The sequence below is a fragment of the Carassius carassius genome, chromosome 21 (genome assembly GCF_963082965.1).
Source record: "Carassius carassius chromosome 21, fCarCar2.1, whole genome shotgun sequence".
NCBI classification, from domain to species: Eukaryota; Metazoa; Chordata; class Actinopteri; order Cypriniformes; family Cyprinidae; genus Carassius; species Carassius carassius.
In genome coordinates, this window is record NC_081775.1 from 29,619,905 (window position 1) to 29,638,172 (window position 18,268).

At 35.1% G+C, this 18,268-nt stretch overlaps 1 protein-coding gene across 1 annotated transcript; it reads left to right on the forward strand.

The window, feature by feature from the left end:
* The first annotated feature begins 119 nt into the window (after nucleotides 1-119).
* LOC132097311 (cell division control protein 45 homolog) lies at nucleotides 120-8,239 on the forward strand. Its single transcript, XM_059502937.1, has 18 exons — nucleotides 120-170; nucleotides 526-585; nucleotides 1,407-1,499; nucleotides 1,648-1,785; nucleotides 1,875-2,033; nucleotides 2,120-2,178; nucleotides 2,279-2,327; nucleotides 2,892-2,953; nucleotides 3,165-3,215; nucleotides 3,311-3,430; nucleotides 3,738-3,869; nucleotides 4,943-5,041; nucleotides 5,113-5,274; nucleotides 5,405-5,543; nucleotides 6,540-6,623; nucleotides 6,770-6,888; nucleotides 6,963-7,039; nucleotides 7,780-8,239. Exons 1-18 carry the CDS (start codon nucleotides 120-122, stop codon nucleotides 7,842-7,844), a joined length of 1,719 nt encoding a protein of 572 aa, XP_059358920.1. The 3' UTR covers nucleotides 7,845-8,239.
* The last annotated feature ends 10,029 nt before the right edge of the window (nucleotides 8,240-18,268 follow it).

Below are 18,268 nucleotides of genomic sequence, written 5' to 3' on the forward strand. Positions count from 1 at the left end.
CAAGAAGCACATTTGGCGCCAAAGACGAGTTTAAAACAACAAGAACACTTAAAACACGTAGACGTTATAGTTTTTTTTAAGTATACGTATACTTGAACTTATAAAGCTTGTATTTTAACATGTTTGTGACCGATATTCGAAAGGAATTTTATGATGTTGTCGTCAATCAGGTGCGTGAATTATTTTTATTATTTATTATTATTATTGTGCTTTTGTTCGTTTACTGTAACGATAGTCGTTCAAACCAGAACTCCGTATTGATATTTAATAAACACCTAATAGTTTTTTAAAGTACTATTATTTCTATAATGATATGCTAATGTTTTAGTGTTATATGCTATAAAGTAACGTTACATATTAATAATTTGTAGTATGTTGTTACTGCTTGTGTAGTACAAGGTAACGTTACTGTATTGATGTTGGTTGAAGTTTGTAGTCCGAACTCTTTACTTTCAGTTTAATATATATTCTTAAACTACTTTGACTTTCTTAAACGTGCATGTATTCATGTTTATATATCTTTAGAGAGTGGCCCTGTTCGTGTCTCCTGATATTGACTCTTTGTGTGCCTGTAAAGTTCTGCAGGTTAGTCATGTCATAAATTCACATGCTACTGTAACTTTGACATTGAATGTTACAACATAACGTTACATACACACGCATTCAATGCACAAGATATGATGTAACGTTACAGGATGCCTACAGTAACATACACATGTAGAAAAACATGCAAACATTATTATGGAATGGGGCACAGAATGTTGTATGATTATGTGATGGAGATATTTAGATGTTTATGAAGTACATGTAAGAGATCAAAGATTGTTGATTAGTTTGTTTAGAACAGGGGTCTTCAATCTTTTAGATCTTATGAACTCCCAAATATGGTCATCTGTGTGCAAGAGACCCCATCATAAAATTTAAAACAATTTATAAAGACCTAATTCATACTCAGAAAAAATATTATAGCAAATATGTGTAAAATATAATTTGTTAAATATTTAGTGTTTATCACTGTGTGTTTTTTCCTACTCATTATTGTACTATACTGTATTTAATTATTTTAATAAAATATAAATTTTTAATAAATGTATTTATTGTAATCAATTTTGATGAATTTTTTTTTACTTGATTTTTTTATCAAATATTTATTTGTTTATTAGTTCTTTTAGATCAAATTTATTTTAATCATTTCTTATTTATTTTAAACAAGTGTTTTAATTTTAATCTTATTTTTTATGCATGTATTTATTTTGTTTTTGTTTTTTTACACTGATTTTCTCTAAACTTTCCCACAGACCCCCAGCACTTTTTGTGGTTTGAAAACCCATGCTGTTTTGAAATAAACTATATCCCGCAGTATTTCCTCAAAAGTCCTAGTGTTTGTTTATGTCTGTTTCATCCAGGCTCTGTTTCACTGTGATCAAGTCCAGTATACGCTGGTTCCTGTAGCAGGGTGGCAGGATTTGGGGACCGCCTTTATGGAGCATAAAGAGCAGGTACCACTTAATGCTGTCTACATTTGCATTTTTAAAACCCAGCTTATATATCAACTGCATAGACTGTTATTTGTTTAGTAGTCATCAGCTTTTGAGTCTAATCCAGAAGCAATTGGAATTGTTTATATCTGTATGTTTCTTCTTCTAGTACCAGTATTTTGTTTTGATAAACTGTGGAGCAAATGTGGACCTGCTGGAGACCCTTCAGCCTGAGGAAGACTCAGTTTTCTTCATCTGTGATACACACCGACCTGTTGATGTGGTTAATGTCTATAATGACACACAGGTACAAATGTTCAGCATTTTATTTGCTCTAGTGCATCTTGTTATATATATATATTCTTATTGTCAAATAAATTATTTGAACCGCAATAGATTAAGCTTCTGATAAAGCAAGATGATGACCTTGGTGTTCCGTCCTACGATGACATCTTCCGTGATGATGAGGAGGAGGATGAAGAAGATGGCGATGATTCTGGAAATGAAAGTGATGGCAGTGCAGAGCCTTCTGGGAAACGAAGGCGATATGATGAGGCTCGTTTCTTAATAATGTCATGCATGTTATAAGCAGCCGGATTATTAATATTCAGATCCTCTAATGTATGTGTTAACTGATGCAGGATGCATTGGAAAGGAGAATAGAACGACAACGGGCCAGGCGGGAATGGGAAGCTCGGAGGTCAATAATTATGAACATAACAATCTCACCATATCACAATTGCCAGTGCTGACACGTTTTTGTGTGTTAACTGCATTCTGAAGTGTGTTTGTGTTTGCAGGAGAGAGATTCTGTTTGATTACGAGCAGTATGAGTTTCATGGAACATCAGTGAGTAACTGATTTCATATGGTCTTAAAATATTTGTGACAGATTAATTTGAAGATGGTTTAATTTGTAACTAACTAGGACTCTGCAATGGAGCTACAACATGATCAATATATCAATGTCTTTAGAATTTTAACTATAGAAAATATAATTGTTGCACTAATGAATGTTTGCTCTGAAATATGCCCTAATCAATATAGCAATACATTGTGATTAACAGCATTATTTACATGCATATGTTTTTAAACAGTGCTATGTGGGACATCGGTGTATTACTAGATTATTGCATCAGTGTTTTGAAAATTCAGAATTTGAAATTCTTTCAGTTTAAAAATTAATTGCATGGGTTTGATCTGTATGGACATTTTGTGCATGTCTTTAAAAAAAAATGACATGCTCTACTACATTTGTTGTACAACTTTGTATTGCGTTTGTAAATATATTATTTATTAAATATTTGTCAATTATTAATTTCAGTGAATATTTAGTGTATCACTTAGTGCTACTGTTTGCTGCTTGAATAAACAATACTTTTCTCAATTTGCAACCACTTTATTCTATTTTCAGGCAGCATTGGTGATGTTTGAGCTGGCCTGGGTCATGTCTAAAGACACCAAAGACATGCTGTGGTGAGCTGCTTCTTTCATATTACCTATGATAAGTCACAGTACAAAAAAAACAACAGAAACAATTTAATGTAGGATTTGCTTTGAAATGATTTTCAATCAGAAATTGCTTGAGAACTTCATGATGACAAATTGATGAATTGAATTTAATGCTAAATTACCTAGAAAGATTGAAATCATATTTAAAATGTGGCTCTGGCTCTTTGATTGGCAGGTGGAGTGTCATTGGAGTGACAGATCAGTGGGTTCATGATAAAATCCCACAGTAAGAACCTCACCAACATTGACTTCTATGAAACATCTCAGATTTTCACATGACTTCTGAAGCAAATGTTTTGAGTAACCTTGTTTCTTGTACAGCATGAAGTATGTGACAGACATCGCAACCCTGCAGCGCCACGTGTCCAGACACAACCATAGAAATGAGGATGAGGAGAACTCCCTGTCCATCGACTGCATGAGGATCTCTTTTGAATACGAGTATCCTGCTTCATACGATGATGAATTGTGAATGGCTGTTCAGACAGAAAACCGGTGTACTACTGTTTAAAAACAACAGTGTTTCATGACCTCATTATGTTAACCCTTGGACTTATTATTGTTCTTTTTGCTAATTTTATGTAAAAATGTCTCACCTTTTACATAATGGTGTGTTCTGTGCTCTAGCAAATGAGCGTTTTTCATTGCATAAAGATAATGTGCGCGATATACATTATACATGCTGCTGTATATCAAACTGAAGTAGTGTGTGTGATGAGTGTGTTTGACCCTTGACCCCGTGTGTCAGTCTTAGGCTGGTGTTATACCAGCACTGGTCTCTGTATGAGAGCATCTGTAACTCCTGCTACACATCCTGCAGCTTTAAACTCTGGTCCATCAACGGACAGAAGAAACTCCAAGAGTTCCTAGCAGACATGGGGTGAGTGGACTAGTCTTCTTGCTCTTCTTAACTCACATAAAAATACTTTTTTTCAATTGTTTATGGTGTGAACAGTTTTGGTGTTTCTGCTAAAGTTATTTGATCACATGCATGGCATATTTTTTCCTGGTTAATCAAGGAAAAATCTTTCCTGGCTTCCAATACCGTATGATATGAATATGATAAAGATGTTTAATTTAAAGTATTAATAGTTTATTGAGCTAGAACATTAATGTTGATGTTTAAATCCTCACCCTTAAGTCATCCAAGATGTTCAGTAGATGAGTTGTTTCTTCATCTGAAATGTTTTGGAGAAATGTAGCATTGCATCACTTGTTCACCAATGGTTCCTCTGGAGTGAATGGGTGCCGTCAGAATGAGAGTCCAAACAGCTGATGAAAGCATCACAATAGTCCACACCACTCCAGACCATCAATTCATGTTTTAGAAAACAAATCCATTCTTCAGGGCTAAAATAAACGTCCTCCTAGCCATAATATTGCTTTCTCCAGTGAAAAAAGTCTCATCTGAATCAGGAGAGAAATATCCTCAGATCAAGCACCATTTACAAGGGAAGATGGTCCTAAACAAATTTATGGTTGAATTTTAATGAGAAAGGACAGTAGGGCATGGAATTTTTCACTTGTAGAAGTGTTGTTATGGATTATGGAGGCTAATATTAAAAAACCTTGATGATGGATTTGTTTCTTACAAATACCCACAAGACATTAACTGATGGACTGGAGTGGTGTGGATTATTGTCATGTTTTTATCAGCTGTTTGGACTCATTCTGACGGCACCCATTCACTGCAGATCATCCATTGGTGAGCAAGTGATACAATGCTACATTTCTCCAAATCTGATGAAGAAACAAACTCCTCTAGATCTCGGATGGGTGAGTTCATTTTCAGGAAGGTTTTTTTATTTTATTTTTATTTTGGGTGAACTAATTCTCAGTAAAATTGTATTATGTCTGTTTTATATATATGTTTTATATATATTACATACTTTTGTTTCATACTATCAGATTTTGGGGCTGAATATATCTTTATAATAACTATTTCCTCCCCAGTCTCCCACTAAAGCAGGTGCGGCAGAAGTTTAACTCAATGGATATGACAATTAAAGAGAACCTGCGTGAAGTCATCGAGGAATCAGCCAATAAATTCAGGTGAGAGACAGTCAAATGAAAGATTGCTCTTGCAGTAGTCAGTATCCGTCATGTTTAATCGTTTCATTTAGTATGAAAGACATCCGTGTGCAGACGTTCGCCGTTCACTTTGGCTTTAAGAACCGGTTCCTGGCCAGTGATGTAGTTCACGCTGCGGCCGCCCTGCTGGAGAACGTGGAGAAGGATGAAACACCAGCAGACAACTTCATCAAAGCTCTGGACTGTCTGTCCAGGTATGAAACAGGGTTATAGTTACCTAAAACTAGAACTGTAAAAAAACATTTTGTAAAGCTTCAGTGTGGTTTTTTTAATGTCTGTGTTTTCTCAGCAACTCTCTCTCGTTTCTCATCGGTGTCTCTGTAGGAGTAATCTGGAGCGGTTGCATTTAGGCATTGATCTGGCCAAGAAGAAACTGAAGGCCATTCAGCAGACTGTGGCGAGCTGCATCTGCACTAACCTCATCCTCTCACAAGGGCCTTTCCTCTATTGTCATTTACTGGAGGTAATCTTCAAGTGGAGCAGTTTTCCATCAAACTCTTAAAAAATAGCATGGAAAAGCATAAATACAGCACTGTGCTTATCAAATGATTCGCTCCAGTGTTTTCGGTGTCTCTCAGCATTTTGGTTCTCTGTGAATGCTCGTCCATCTCTGCAAGCTTGCCAACTATTTTACCAAATTTGTAATTTAGATATATGTCGGGTGTCGAAACATTTAAAAGCAGGAAATTAAATACAGCCATGAACACTTATATTGTCATTTTACTGTTGCTATGTAAAATAAGATTCTTATTCTTTTCTATTATTTTCTTATTTTTCTTATTCAATACTCTTGTGCAATAGTATTATTACTACAGTCATATTTATTGATTTGATATTTATAATAGTGCTATCAAATGATTAATCCAAAACTAATGTTTTTGTTTGCATAAATTGTGTGTGTTCTGTGTATATTTATTACGTATAAAAAAATATTTACCGGTATTTACATGTCTAAAGGCTATCTATATTCATTTAATTTATATTATAAATAAATATATTTAATATATACAAATTACATTTTTCTAAAATGTATACATGCATGTGTGTGTATTTACATCTACATAATAAATATACACATTAAACACACATGCAAACAAAAACCTTTATTTTGGATGCAATTAATCACACAAATTTATAATTTAATAAAATAACAAATAAATAATTGTTATGAAGTACTCCTATATTAATATAGTATAATCCTAATTTCTATAGGAACACATTTATAGATTTTAATTTTGTGCTTTTTTGTAAAACAATAAAAAATATTTATTATTATTAAAATTTATTACAATGACTATTATTTTAATTATTATTACTTGTCAACTCTGCCCAATACTTATGTTTTCCACAAAACAAAATGTTTATTTAAAGATGTTTATAATCATATTAGGACATTTTTATTTTGTTGTCAGTAATTGTTTTATTGTGTTGAAACGAAGTAGTTTTTTTCTATTTGTAGGGAACTCCAGATGTGAAGCTGTTTTCTAAACCTCTGGCTCTGACTCTCCTCTGCAAATATCTGCTCAAAGCGTTCGTCTGCTCTGTAAGTACACGTGGGCAAAAATACTGAATAAAAAAAAGTACTTTGATGTGATGTGTCTGAGGAGTTTGTCAGCAATCACACTAAGAAAAATCTTAAAGCTATGCACGTTAAACACATGGCAGTTCTCATATGCATGTTTTTATTAGACGAGGAACAAACGCTGTAAGATCCTTCCATTGATAATGGCAGCTCCTCTGGACGTGGAGAAGGGTACCGTGATTGTCCTGGGAATTCCTCCAGAATCAGAAACGTCCGACAAGAAGAAGTGGGTTTGTTTTATATAGAGATGTTGTTACATGCACTCCTTTTCAGCTAATTCCAATAATATTTATTTTTAAGTTTCTTTGGCCGGGCTTTTGAAAAGGCAGCTGAGAGCACCAGCTCCAGAACTCTACACGATCATTTCGACACTTCAGGTAAGTCACTGCAGCACAGCATCATGGGAGGAGATCTCACACACTGCATGTCAACCACTGGAGGGCAGAGCAGATCAGAGCTTCTGTGCCGTCTGTCTGCTCTTCTGATCAGGAGTTTGCTTTTTCATTTGCAATGAGTAGAAATGAAGAAAATGAGTAAAGAGAACACAAATACTGTGATGTTGGGAAATTTCAAAAGAGTGTTATTTTAGTATAACTGATAATAGTTTTATTTTTTCAGTTTTCTGTTTTCATTTTAATTATAGTAATGTATTTTAGTGTCTAGACTTTTTTTATTAGTTTATTTTATGTAGCTATTTTATTTATGGGGGCAGCGGTTCAAAACAAGTTTCTGTGTTTTTATGTCTTTTTCTTTTCTTTTCTTTTTTTGTGAATACAACGTCACACTTTAAGACACCTGTGCCAAAATTAATTTGAAAGACAAATCGTGAATGAATTCTACTAATGTTAAATGGGAAAATGTGTCGAGGGATGACAGAACAGTTTGCTTTAATCGTGCAATATTATAACACTTTAGTTATTTGACATGCATGTGAGATGCCATTATATTCACTCGTTCTGTCAGCATCTCAGTTGATTTTCCCATCATTTCTGTCAGTTTGCTGCCAGATGCCTTCAGCTCTGCTAGGCCCCAAAACACACACACACGTTCACACATGCACACATGTGCATTTATCAACATGCTTCAACAGATTCTGAATCTCTGTCTCTCTCTGCAGTCATAGAGCTAAAGATGGAGGACAGGGGGAAGTTTCTGGATGCCCTCATCACCCTGTTGTCATAAAGACCCAATGCATGCTGGGAAGGATTGTCAAACTGCCCACAGAAACTCTGGACATGTGTGTTTTGATTCTGCAAAGAGACTCCCATCCACATGCACACTGTTGCTTCACAAGGGGAATTTCACAGCCCCTTGAGTAAATATGAGATTTACCGTGTTCTCAGTCAGTTTGGTGCCAAATACCTTCACTGACCTTCACCTTGATATTTATACGGTCTGCAGCCCTTCCTGAAGACTTCAGGATCATTTCAGAGATCAGCTGGTGTTTGGGTCGTGTGCTGCCAGACGTTTCTGTTTGACTGTACAGGCCTGATTTTAACTGTTTTGTGTCATGTCATTTAGTATGCATTTGTGAGTGTTTCATATGAATTCAAATAAATTATATATAATCTTTTAAATGTCAAGTGTTTAATTTGACTTGCATTACAATTATGGTTTCTCGTAGTTTTTTCTTTGTATGATTGTTTATTATTATTAGCTGTAAATTTGTTACCACATTTACATTTTTTATTTGTTTTTTTTACGCTTGACATAGAAAGTTTTCAACATTTTACAAATGAAACAGGATTTTTAAAAAAGGATTTGTTTTTTATCTATAATTTATTGAAGAAACATGTTTCTAAAATGTATAAAAATAAGCCTGGTGATGTGTACTGAAAAAAAAATAGATTACGGCAAACATGTTTTTCTTAGATTAATATACTTAATATGTTAATTAATATGGACAACATCCTATTTTAGTCAGAAGCAATGAATTTAAGTTAAACAGCCTTCTTTTTATAGAAACAAGCAGCTTTTTGCTTCACAAGACGTTATTTAATGGACTGGAATGTTGTGGATTATTGTGATGTTTTTATCAGCTGTTTGGACACTCATTCTGACGGCACCCATTCACTGCAGAGCATCCATTGGAATCCTACATTTCTCCAAATCTGTTCTAATGAAGAAACAACTCCTCTATATCTTGGATGACCTGAAGGTGAGTACGTTTTAAGTAGATTTTAATTTTTTTGTTAACTATTATTCCTTTAATGGCTTTGTTTTGTTTTTTTTTGATGACGAACATACGTTTTCCGGAAAGAAAATCACATTTCTGATTTCACTTTTAGTAAATATGATTTAATATCAATCGAACCTTTTCAAAGCTACTTTAATGTCACTTTTTTACTTTAATGGTATAAATATCAAAACACTTCCGGTGTCCGTGCTGCTGTTTTCCACACGTTCCACTAAAAATCTCAAGTTTTGTGAGGATGAGTAAATGACGACTCCTTGATTTCTGGCTGAACTATCACTTTAAGTTGTGTTCCTGGTGCTAAGGGCAATGAATGATTGGGTGGATGTGTTTATGTATCATGGGTTATTATCAAAGCATGACTCAACTGTTTATCATCTTTGTCCCGTTTTCTTTTTTCCTCGCTCACGTTCTCACATCAGGTCCTGTAGTATTACATTTACTCAATTCCTACTGTAAAATGTAATGGCTACTAACTCTAGTTATGTGCAGTAATAAAAGTGATCGCTGTTTTTTTCACTAAATGCTGGGTTGGAATGTAATGCACTGGTTAGATGCACGGACCTATAAACACATCTCTTTTGTTTAAGATGACACCTACAAGAATTGATCTGTGCTGGACACTTGTTATTATCAACATGTGTCTTTCTTTGGTTTTGTGGCATGTAGCCGTTCTGTTGTTTTCTTCTCTCAGTCTGTTCTTGACCGGTTTGATCTTGTGAGGATTAACTGCTCTGGATAACCATGAACAATAGAAGTCATCTGTGTGTGACAGTATCACACTGTGTGTGTGTGTGTGTGTGTGTGTGTGTGTGTGTGTGTGTGTGTGTGTGTGTGTGTGTGTGTGTGTGTGTGTGTGTGTGTGTGTGTGTGTGTGTGTGTGTGTGTGTGTGTGTGTGTGTGTGTGTGTGTGTGTGTGTGTGTGTGTGTGTGTGTGTGTGTGTGTGTGTGTGTGTGTGTGTGTGTGTGTGTGTGTGTGTGTGTGATTCTTCATCTCTTTTGGGTGGGCTTCATCCGTTCAGACTTTATACTCTTTCATACATGACTGTTAGAAAGTTTTTTTTTGCCGTTGTTGTTTTTCCCCCAAAGGAAATTAATACTTTCATTGAGTAAGGATGCATTTAACTGATCAAAAGAGAGAGTTAAGACGTATAATATAACAAAGATTTCTGTTTCAAATTAATGCTAATAAATGTCAATGTTAACCTTATATTCATTAAAATAAAAAAGTATCACGGTTTCTAATAAATATATACCAGCAGAACAACTGTTTTCAACATTGATAATAATCAGAAATGCTTGAGCAGCAAATCAGCATATTAGAATGATTTCTGATTTGAATGAACTGAAGACTGTAGGAATGATGCTGAAAATACAACTTTGCATCACAGAAATAAATAATTTTTTTACAATATATTCACATAGAAAACAGTAATTTGAAATTGTAATATTTCACAATATTAAATTTTTTCAATAAAATAAAATAATTCAAATAAATGCATACTTATTAAAAATAATAATAGTCTTACAGACCAGTAGTGTAGTTTGTGGCCTTTAAAGATCTTTTTTATTTAAGAATTAGTTTTGTCTCGGATGTTTCAGACAGACACCAATGTGAAATGTTCATACAGTAAGTATATAGAGCTATAAAAAAAGAATGAATGTCGAGAGCAGTTCAACTGATTTGACAAAACATGTTTGAGTTCATATTGAGATCTCTGAATTAGGAATACAGACTTCGGGATCTTGGCAAATCTATGCACAGTTTGAGATGTTTTTAAGATCTCTTCAGAGGCACACATGAGATTACAGGGTTTTTTGTCTGGAGGAACATCTGCACTCCTAAAAATAAAGATTCTTTACTGGCATTTATGGTTTTATAAAGAACATTTAACATGGAACTTTTACATTGCATAAAAAGTCCTTTATAGAGAAAAAAACGTTCTTTAGATTATTTAAATTGTTGCTGTTCACTGAAAGGTTCTTTGGGGAATTTTCCCCATTGGGAAACTTTTTTTTATTTTTCAGAGTTAAAGAAGCAGGAGGAATCAGCAAAGGCTTCCAACTGCTCTCATCTTAATTTAGAAATAGTTGAGATGTTAAAGAGATCTCTGGTGATTTTTCTTGCAGGTGTGTGTGAGTGAACATGGTCTGAATAATACCAGAAAAGACCAATCCCACGGCAGCCAATTAAAATGCTGTCCAACTGAGAAGATAATTTCCTGTGGGCGAGTCAGTGTGTGTGTGTGTGTTTGTGTGTGTGTGTGTGTGTGTGTGTGTGTGTGTGTGTGTGTGTCCATGCTCTCTTAAATAAGGGGAATTTTGTTCCTTTTGTTGTAATGAAAAGCTGGACATCTCAAATCTAAGAAAATCAGACGTCTAAAGCAGAATAAAGCCAGCTCATATAACCCAGACTGTGTCCATAAGCTGGTGTCGCAGCAGGAGGTCATACGCTCGTTCAGTTCATTTACTTTCAACCTGCACACATTCCATATTTCATTAAGAACATTCCAGAATCATTCCCAGACATTCCAGGACCTGCAGGGTTCAGTCACTGCTGTCACTCAGTGTTACCATCACAAATGAGATTTACTATTGTTGCTAGTAAATAACTCCAGAACTATCTTGTATCCTTCTAATCTGTATCCTCGAGAGATTCAGAAGAGATCTCAGCCATGTCTCAAACTCTGCTCAGATTTCACAAGATCCTAAAGGCTGCTATCCACATTATAGGAACTCAAATTTTGCGTTTTAAATTCTTCCAGGAGAAAATGATCTGAGCTGCTCTTCACATGATAGTATTTTTTAAGTTTATAGTTTTCATTACAAATTAAGTTTTAGTAATTATGTGTACGTAAAGAAAAAAGTAATTGCAAATTTTTATCTCGCAATTCAGGTTTTTCTTTTCTGTTTCCACCATGGATTAAATAATTAAGAATTTAAAGTTTGAATCTCACAATTCTAAGAAACAAAATAAAAATGAATTATGAATATTAATTCAGAACTGTGAGAAAGTGTGAACTTCGAGTTTACATCTCAATCATCATAAGCTCATATCCTGCAATTCTTAAATTCTGACTTCTTTTTTCAGAATTGCGTGAGGAAAAAAATTAGGGAAAAAGTTGCAATTACTTGTTTTTTATGTGCTGGGAAACAGGTTTCAATCATTTTTTTTAGTTAGATGCCAAGAAAACATTTGTAATTTCTGTTTGCATTTTTTTAGATAAAATTTTAAACTAATATTTATAGTTTATTTTATTTCCGCTTTATTTCAATAACTGAAAACAACTAATAGTTTTAGTTAACAATCTGTGTTTTATTTCTCTTAAGAAATTGTAATAACTAATTGTACATCTTAGGATTTTATTAAAATACAATGACATAATAAGTGCAATCTATTCAGCACTGGTCACATGAGACGCAGGTTATATCATAAAATCAGATGTAAAGAGGACCTGAGACAACATTAATACTTAAACTGAGCCACTTCTGTGAAAATAAAACGTCCTCATTCTTGCACAGGACCTAGTTGCATGTAATTTTCCTTGATTATGATGACACTCCCCTGTTTAAGGCATAATTAGGCTCTCATACACACACATCATCATGCCCCTCCTCATTAACTTCCTTCCTGCTTCCCGTCCAGCTGACCCTTGAACAGGAAGTCTGATGATTCTGCTGAACTATAACAGTTTGGCCTCATAATCGACCTCACATGAACACACACAAACATTCCTAAGCATGTTCTTTTTATGTATTTGGTTAAATATTTGTATTTGATCAATGCAACTCTTGCATGATCTCTCCTCTCCGCTGATCATTTGGGTCGCCGTGATTTTGCCAAGTAAGACATGTTCCTGGATCAACATCTTCTGATGATCCTGGATCAACATTATTGTCCAAAAATATATACTTAACCCGATCCCTACCCCTAAACCTAACCTTACCCAGAATTTATTCCTAAAATCAGTCGGAAATAATACCTGGCGCGGCTCGAGCCGCGCGGAAAACGCGTGCATGCTAGAAATATAACCGACGCCTATTTTTCACGCGACACACGCGCGTGTTGGAAGCGTTTCCAGGCAAAATATAATAGGAAAATGGTTATATGTCATTTTGTACACAAATACATATTAATTCATGACATTTTGATATTTGAAAGTCTATAGGTTGAGACAAATTCAGATATAAATGTAATTTAAAAAATAAATAAATAATTATCGATTTTAAAATTAAAATATATTCAGTTCCTTCAGGAGATGAAATGTTCTTGTAGCCTTCATATTTTGCATGTTTTCTATTGTTTTGTAATATTTTTTAAAGTCCAGATGAAACACATTAAAGCTAGGTTGTGAATTAGACCATTTACATTTGTGAAAATGGTATTTTCCGAAGATAATAAACAGTTGAATAACAAAAATTAAATTTTTGGACAAACCACATAAATAAAAGTATAACATGACATCAAAAATATTGATTCTGATGTTTACATTCAATTTTGTGATTATAAATTCTTCCAAATCAGACCAAAATTATTTTGTGTACATACAGTGATAAAATAAATGAAAAATAGTCTCCCTATTTGATTGGCAAAAGACACAAGACTCTTCTATGTTTATTTTAAATCTTCTTAGCGTATCTTTAACAGGATAAATTTGATGTAAAATTTTAAATGAAACTTCTTTTATTTTATTATTAATACAATATTTATAAATAGTAGTATTTGCCTTTTCCCAATTTAAATCACCCATGGTTGAATACCAAAAAAACTTTGCAGCAGGTGGAACTCCATCCATCCATCTTCTTCCGCTTATCCGGGGCCGGGTCGCGGGGGCAGCAGTCTAAGCAGAGAACCCCAGACTTCCCTCTCCCTAGACACTTCCTCCAGCTCTTCTGGGGGGACACCGAGGCGTTCCCAGGCCAGCTGGGAGACATAGTCTCTCCAGCGTGTCCTAGGTCTTCCCCGGGGTCTCCTCCCAGTGGGACGCGCCCGGAACACCTTCCCGGGAAGGCGTCCAGGAGGCATCCGGAACAGATGCCCGAGCCACCTCAGCTGACCCCTCTCGATGTGGAGGAGCAGCGGCTCTACTCTGAGCTCCTCCCGGGTGACTGAGCTTCTCACCCTATCTCTAAGGGATCACCCAGCCACCCTGCGGAGAAAGCTCATTTCGGCCGCCTGTATCCGGGATCTTGTCCTTTCGGTCATGACCCAAAGCTCATGACCATAGGTGAGAGTAGGAACGTAGATTGACCGGTAAATCGAGAGCTTCGCCTTGCGGCTCAGCTCTTTCTTCACCACGACAGACCGGTACATCGACCGCATTACTGCAGAAGCTGCACCGATCCGTCTGTCAATCTCCCGTTCCATCCTTCCCTCACTCGTGAACAAGACCCCAAGATACTTAAACTCCTCCACTTGAGGCAGGAACTCTCCACCAACCTGAAGTGGGCAAGCCACCCTTTTCCGAGTGAGGACCATGGCCTCGGATTTGGAGGTGCTGATTCTCATCCCAGCCGCTTCACACTCGGCTGCAAACCGTCCCAGTGCATGCTGAAGGTCCTGGCTTGATGAGGCCAACACGACAACATCATCCGCAAAGAGCAGAGACGAAATCTTGTTGTCACCAAACCTGACCCCCTCCGGCCCCTGGCTGCGCCTAGAAATTCTGTCCATAAAAATCATGAACAGAACCGGCGACAAAGGGCAGCCCTGCCGGAGTCCAACACGCACCGGGAACAAGTCTGACTTACTGCTGGCAATACGAACCAAGCTCGTGCTCCGGTCGTACAGGGACCGGATAGCCCTTAGCAAAGGGCCCCGGACCCCATACTCCCGGAGCACCCTCCACAGGCCACCGCGAGGGACACAGTCGAATGCCTTCTCCAAATCCACAAAGCACATGTGGACTGGTTGGGCAAACTCCCATGAACCCTCCAGCACCCTGTAGAGGGTATAGAGCTGGTCCAGTGTTCCACGGCCTGGACGAAAACCACACTGTTCCTCCTGAATCCGAGGTTCTACTATCGGCCGGATTCTCCTCTCCAGTACCCTGGCAGGTGGAACTGAGCATGAAATTTGATTTCTAATATATTTATTGGTGTATTCTTTCTTTGTAATGTCTGTATCTCCAATAAAAATTCTATTAAATTCAGCACTAATATCTGTAAATGATATGTGTTTTAGAATTTGAAGTGAACCTGTAGGGATTGCATCAAATACAACTGCGTATTCTTTTGGTGTCACTGGGATGTTAAAGTTCTGAAGAAATTCTGAATATGACATGAGCAAACCATCTTTGTTCAATAACTGTCCTACCAACAGAATGTCTCTATCAAACCATGGCTGACAAAACAGAGACTTCTTTTTATATAGAATTCCTTTATTATTCCAAATAAAGTATCTATGTGGACTAAAGTTGTGTTTATATATCAATATCCAAGATAGAAGGGCTTGTTTGTGGAAGTCAGCTAATTTCAAGGGAATTTTATCAATAGAAAAATTACATTTCAGTAGAAAATGTATGCCACCAAGAGTATTGAACAGATATGATGGAAAAGCGTTCCAGATGCTGTCAGGGCTTTTCAAGAATTCTATAATCCATTTAATTTTAAAAGTATTATTTATAGTATGAAAATCCAGCACTTCCAGACCACCTTGGTCTCTACATCCTGTGATAACATCTTTTTTTAGATAATGTTTTTTTTTCCTCCAGATATAATCATACAGTATTTTATCCAATTCTTTAATTGTATTTTTTGTGATATCCAGCGATAAGGTAACATATACAGAACGTGATATACTTTCTGCCTTTGATATTAAGACCCTGCCAAACAGAGATAAATCTCTCATTAACCATTAATTTAATTTAGATTGTATTTTTTTAACAATTGGATCAAAATTCATTTTATGACGTTCCTCTTTATTTTTACAAATTACAATTCCAAAGATAAGTCACTTTTACATTAATTGGTATTCCATCAAAACTGGCCAGATTGCAATTTTTCAGGAGGAACAAAACTGATTTATTAATGTTCATTCTCAACCCTGATACATCACTAAATTTTTTTATACTATTTACTGCAGTCCCAATTTTGTTTCGGTCACATAAAAAGATGGCTGTGTCATCTGCAAGTTGGCATATTTTAAACTTTTTACCAACAGCATTAATTCCTGAAAAGGGAGACATTTTTTATGTGTGTGTGTTTGAGCAACTAAGAGAAACAAAAATGGAGACACCGGGCAGCCTTGTCTAATACCACGTGATATACTAAATCTTTCTGATGTTCCCATTTTCAGTTTAACAGAACTAGAACATCCATTATATAAGGTTTGAATTGCCTTACGAAAATAGTTACCAAACCCAAAAAAGGAAATAGATTTTAATATAAAGTTATGCTCGATGGTGTCAAAAGCTTTATAAAAGTCAATGAATAGTATGAAGCTATCATTCGGAAGGAGGTCACTGTAATCTATCATGTCTAAAATTAAACGTATGTTATTGCTTATGTGTCTTTTGGGCATAAAGCCAGATTGTTCTTCATCTATAATTTGATTCAGGCTATGTTTAAGTCTTTTTGCAAAAATTAAAGCAAATAACTTTTCATCATTGTTAAGTAAACTAATGGGTCTCCAGTTTTCAATGTGTAATTTAATCTTATTTGGTTTAGGAATTAAAGTAATCACGCCCTGTTTCATAGTCAGAGGAAGTTCACCTTTTTCAATGGCTTCTTCAAACACAGACAGCAGGAAAGGAGAGAGTTTATCATTAAATACTTTATAAAATTCTCCCGTTAAGCCATCATTCCCGGGTGTTTTATTGTCTTTTAAAAGGTTAACACATTCCACCAGTTCAGGTAAGGAAATTCTTCCATCACAAATCTCTCTAAATTCTTCATTTATTTTCTTAGCATTTGTGGAGATGTTATTTAAAAAAGAATCTATGCCAGAACCTGTGGAAGCGGATGAGTATAAATCATTATAAAAACTAGCAACATGTTTTGAGATTACTTTATGATTATTGGTAATACTTCCATTGACTGACAAATTACTTATTGTATTATATTCAGCATTTCTCCTTTATAATCCAAAAAAGTACTTTGTATTTTTCTCTCCTTTTTCAATCCATTTACATCTGGATCTAACAAAGGCACCTTTAGTTTTTTCTATGTATATGTCATCTAATTTACTTTGTAATAAAATCAGATTTTCTTTCTCATGTTCATTAAGATTACCGCTAGATTTTATTTGTAAATTTAATATTGCTTTAATGACTTGTGATTCATTTTCTCTTTTTTGCTTTGTTAAATACTTCCCTTTTTTAATAGTCATCTTGCGAATTTCAAATTTTGTTATTTCCCAATTTTGTCCATAGTTACCGGAATTACAGGCTTGTTTCCAACATTTTTCAATGATCCTACTAATTTCCCTCTATGTCACCTACAGCAGCAGCGAGCCAGCGCCACGCCAGCGCCACGTCAGGCACGATTCTGGAAATGTTTCAGGTCACAAATATCTTAAAGGGACAGTTCACCCAAAAATTAGTTTCTTTCTTCGGTTGAACACAAAAGACGATATTTTAAGTAATGTTGGTAATGAAACAGTTGGTAAATTTCACATAAACGTAAATTTTTCCAACCAAACACCATTGTTTTTGTAACGGGAAACTATGCATCCGTTATTTCACTTTTTACTGACAGGAAAAGTATAAAAGCAACTCATTTATGCTTTTTTTTTATTATTACAATTTTTTATTTACCATTTCTTTATTTTCTTACTATTTTATTTAAAATGTTTTTTTATTAATATTTTAGCGTTATCTTCTGTCTTTTTACAGCAAAAATATGTTTATGAAATAAATTATTTAATCTAATGCAGTTAGGTTCATTAAGTCATATCAAAAAATATTTATATTTGACTTGATTTGATCAGTTAGTTTCAGGCCATATTTTTAAGTCTACTTGACATTTTTACTAAAATGAAAACGAAAACCATAAAAACATTTTTTTTTGTTTTTGGAAATAAACATTGACTAGAAAGAAAAATAGATACTGTGTATATATTTTGTGTGTGTTTAAACCTCATTTTTTTTGTTAAAAAATGGAATACAACTGAAGAAATGTCAAAAACACACAACAAGATTTGTAAAACTTTAACTAAAATTAAAAAGAAAAACTAAAAGTATCTCTGCGGTACTAGAATAACACTGTGATGTAAAATAATGATCTACAATCATTGTGTATTGGTTTATAATAAGATGATTTCAATATGTGAAATGTGTTTATGTGTGTAGGGTGAGAGGTTGTTCTTTCTTCACGTTCTGGTTCCTCGTTCCTGTCTCTCTCTCCCATCCGTGTCTTGGAATGTCTGCCGACGGATCTTCCATTGTCCCCATCCATATGGCCACATTATGGG

Bases quoted from the DNA above. Each gene is read 5' to 3' on its own strand.
- LOC132097311 (XM_059502937.1), top strand. From the start codon at position 120: ATGTTTGTGACCGATATTCGAAAGGAATTTTATGATGTTGTCGTCAAT. The intron at 1,500-1,647 runs GTACCACTTAAT...TTCTTCTTCTAG, and splicing joins TTATGGAGCATAAAGAGCAG to TACCAGTATTTTGTTTTGAT. The intron at 5,042-5,112 runs GTGAGAGACAGT...CGTTTCATTTAG, and splicing joins GAATCAGCCAATAAATTCAG to TATGAAAGACATCCGTGTGC.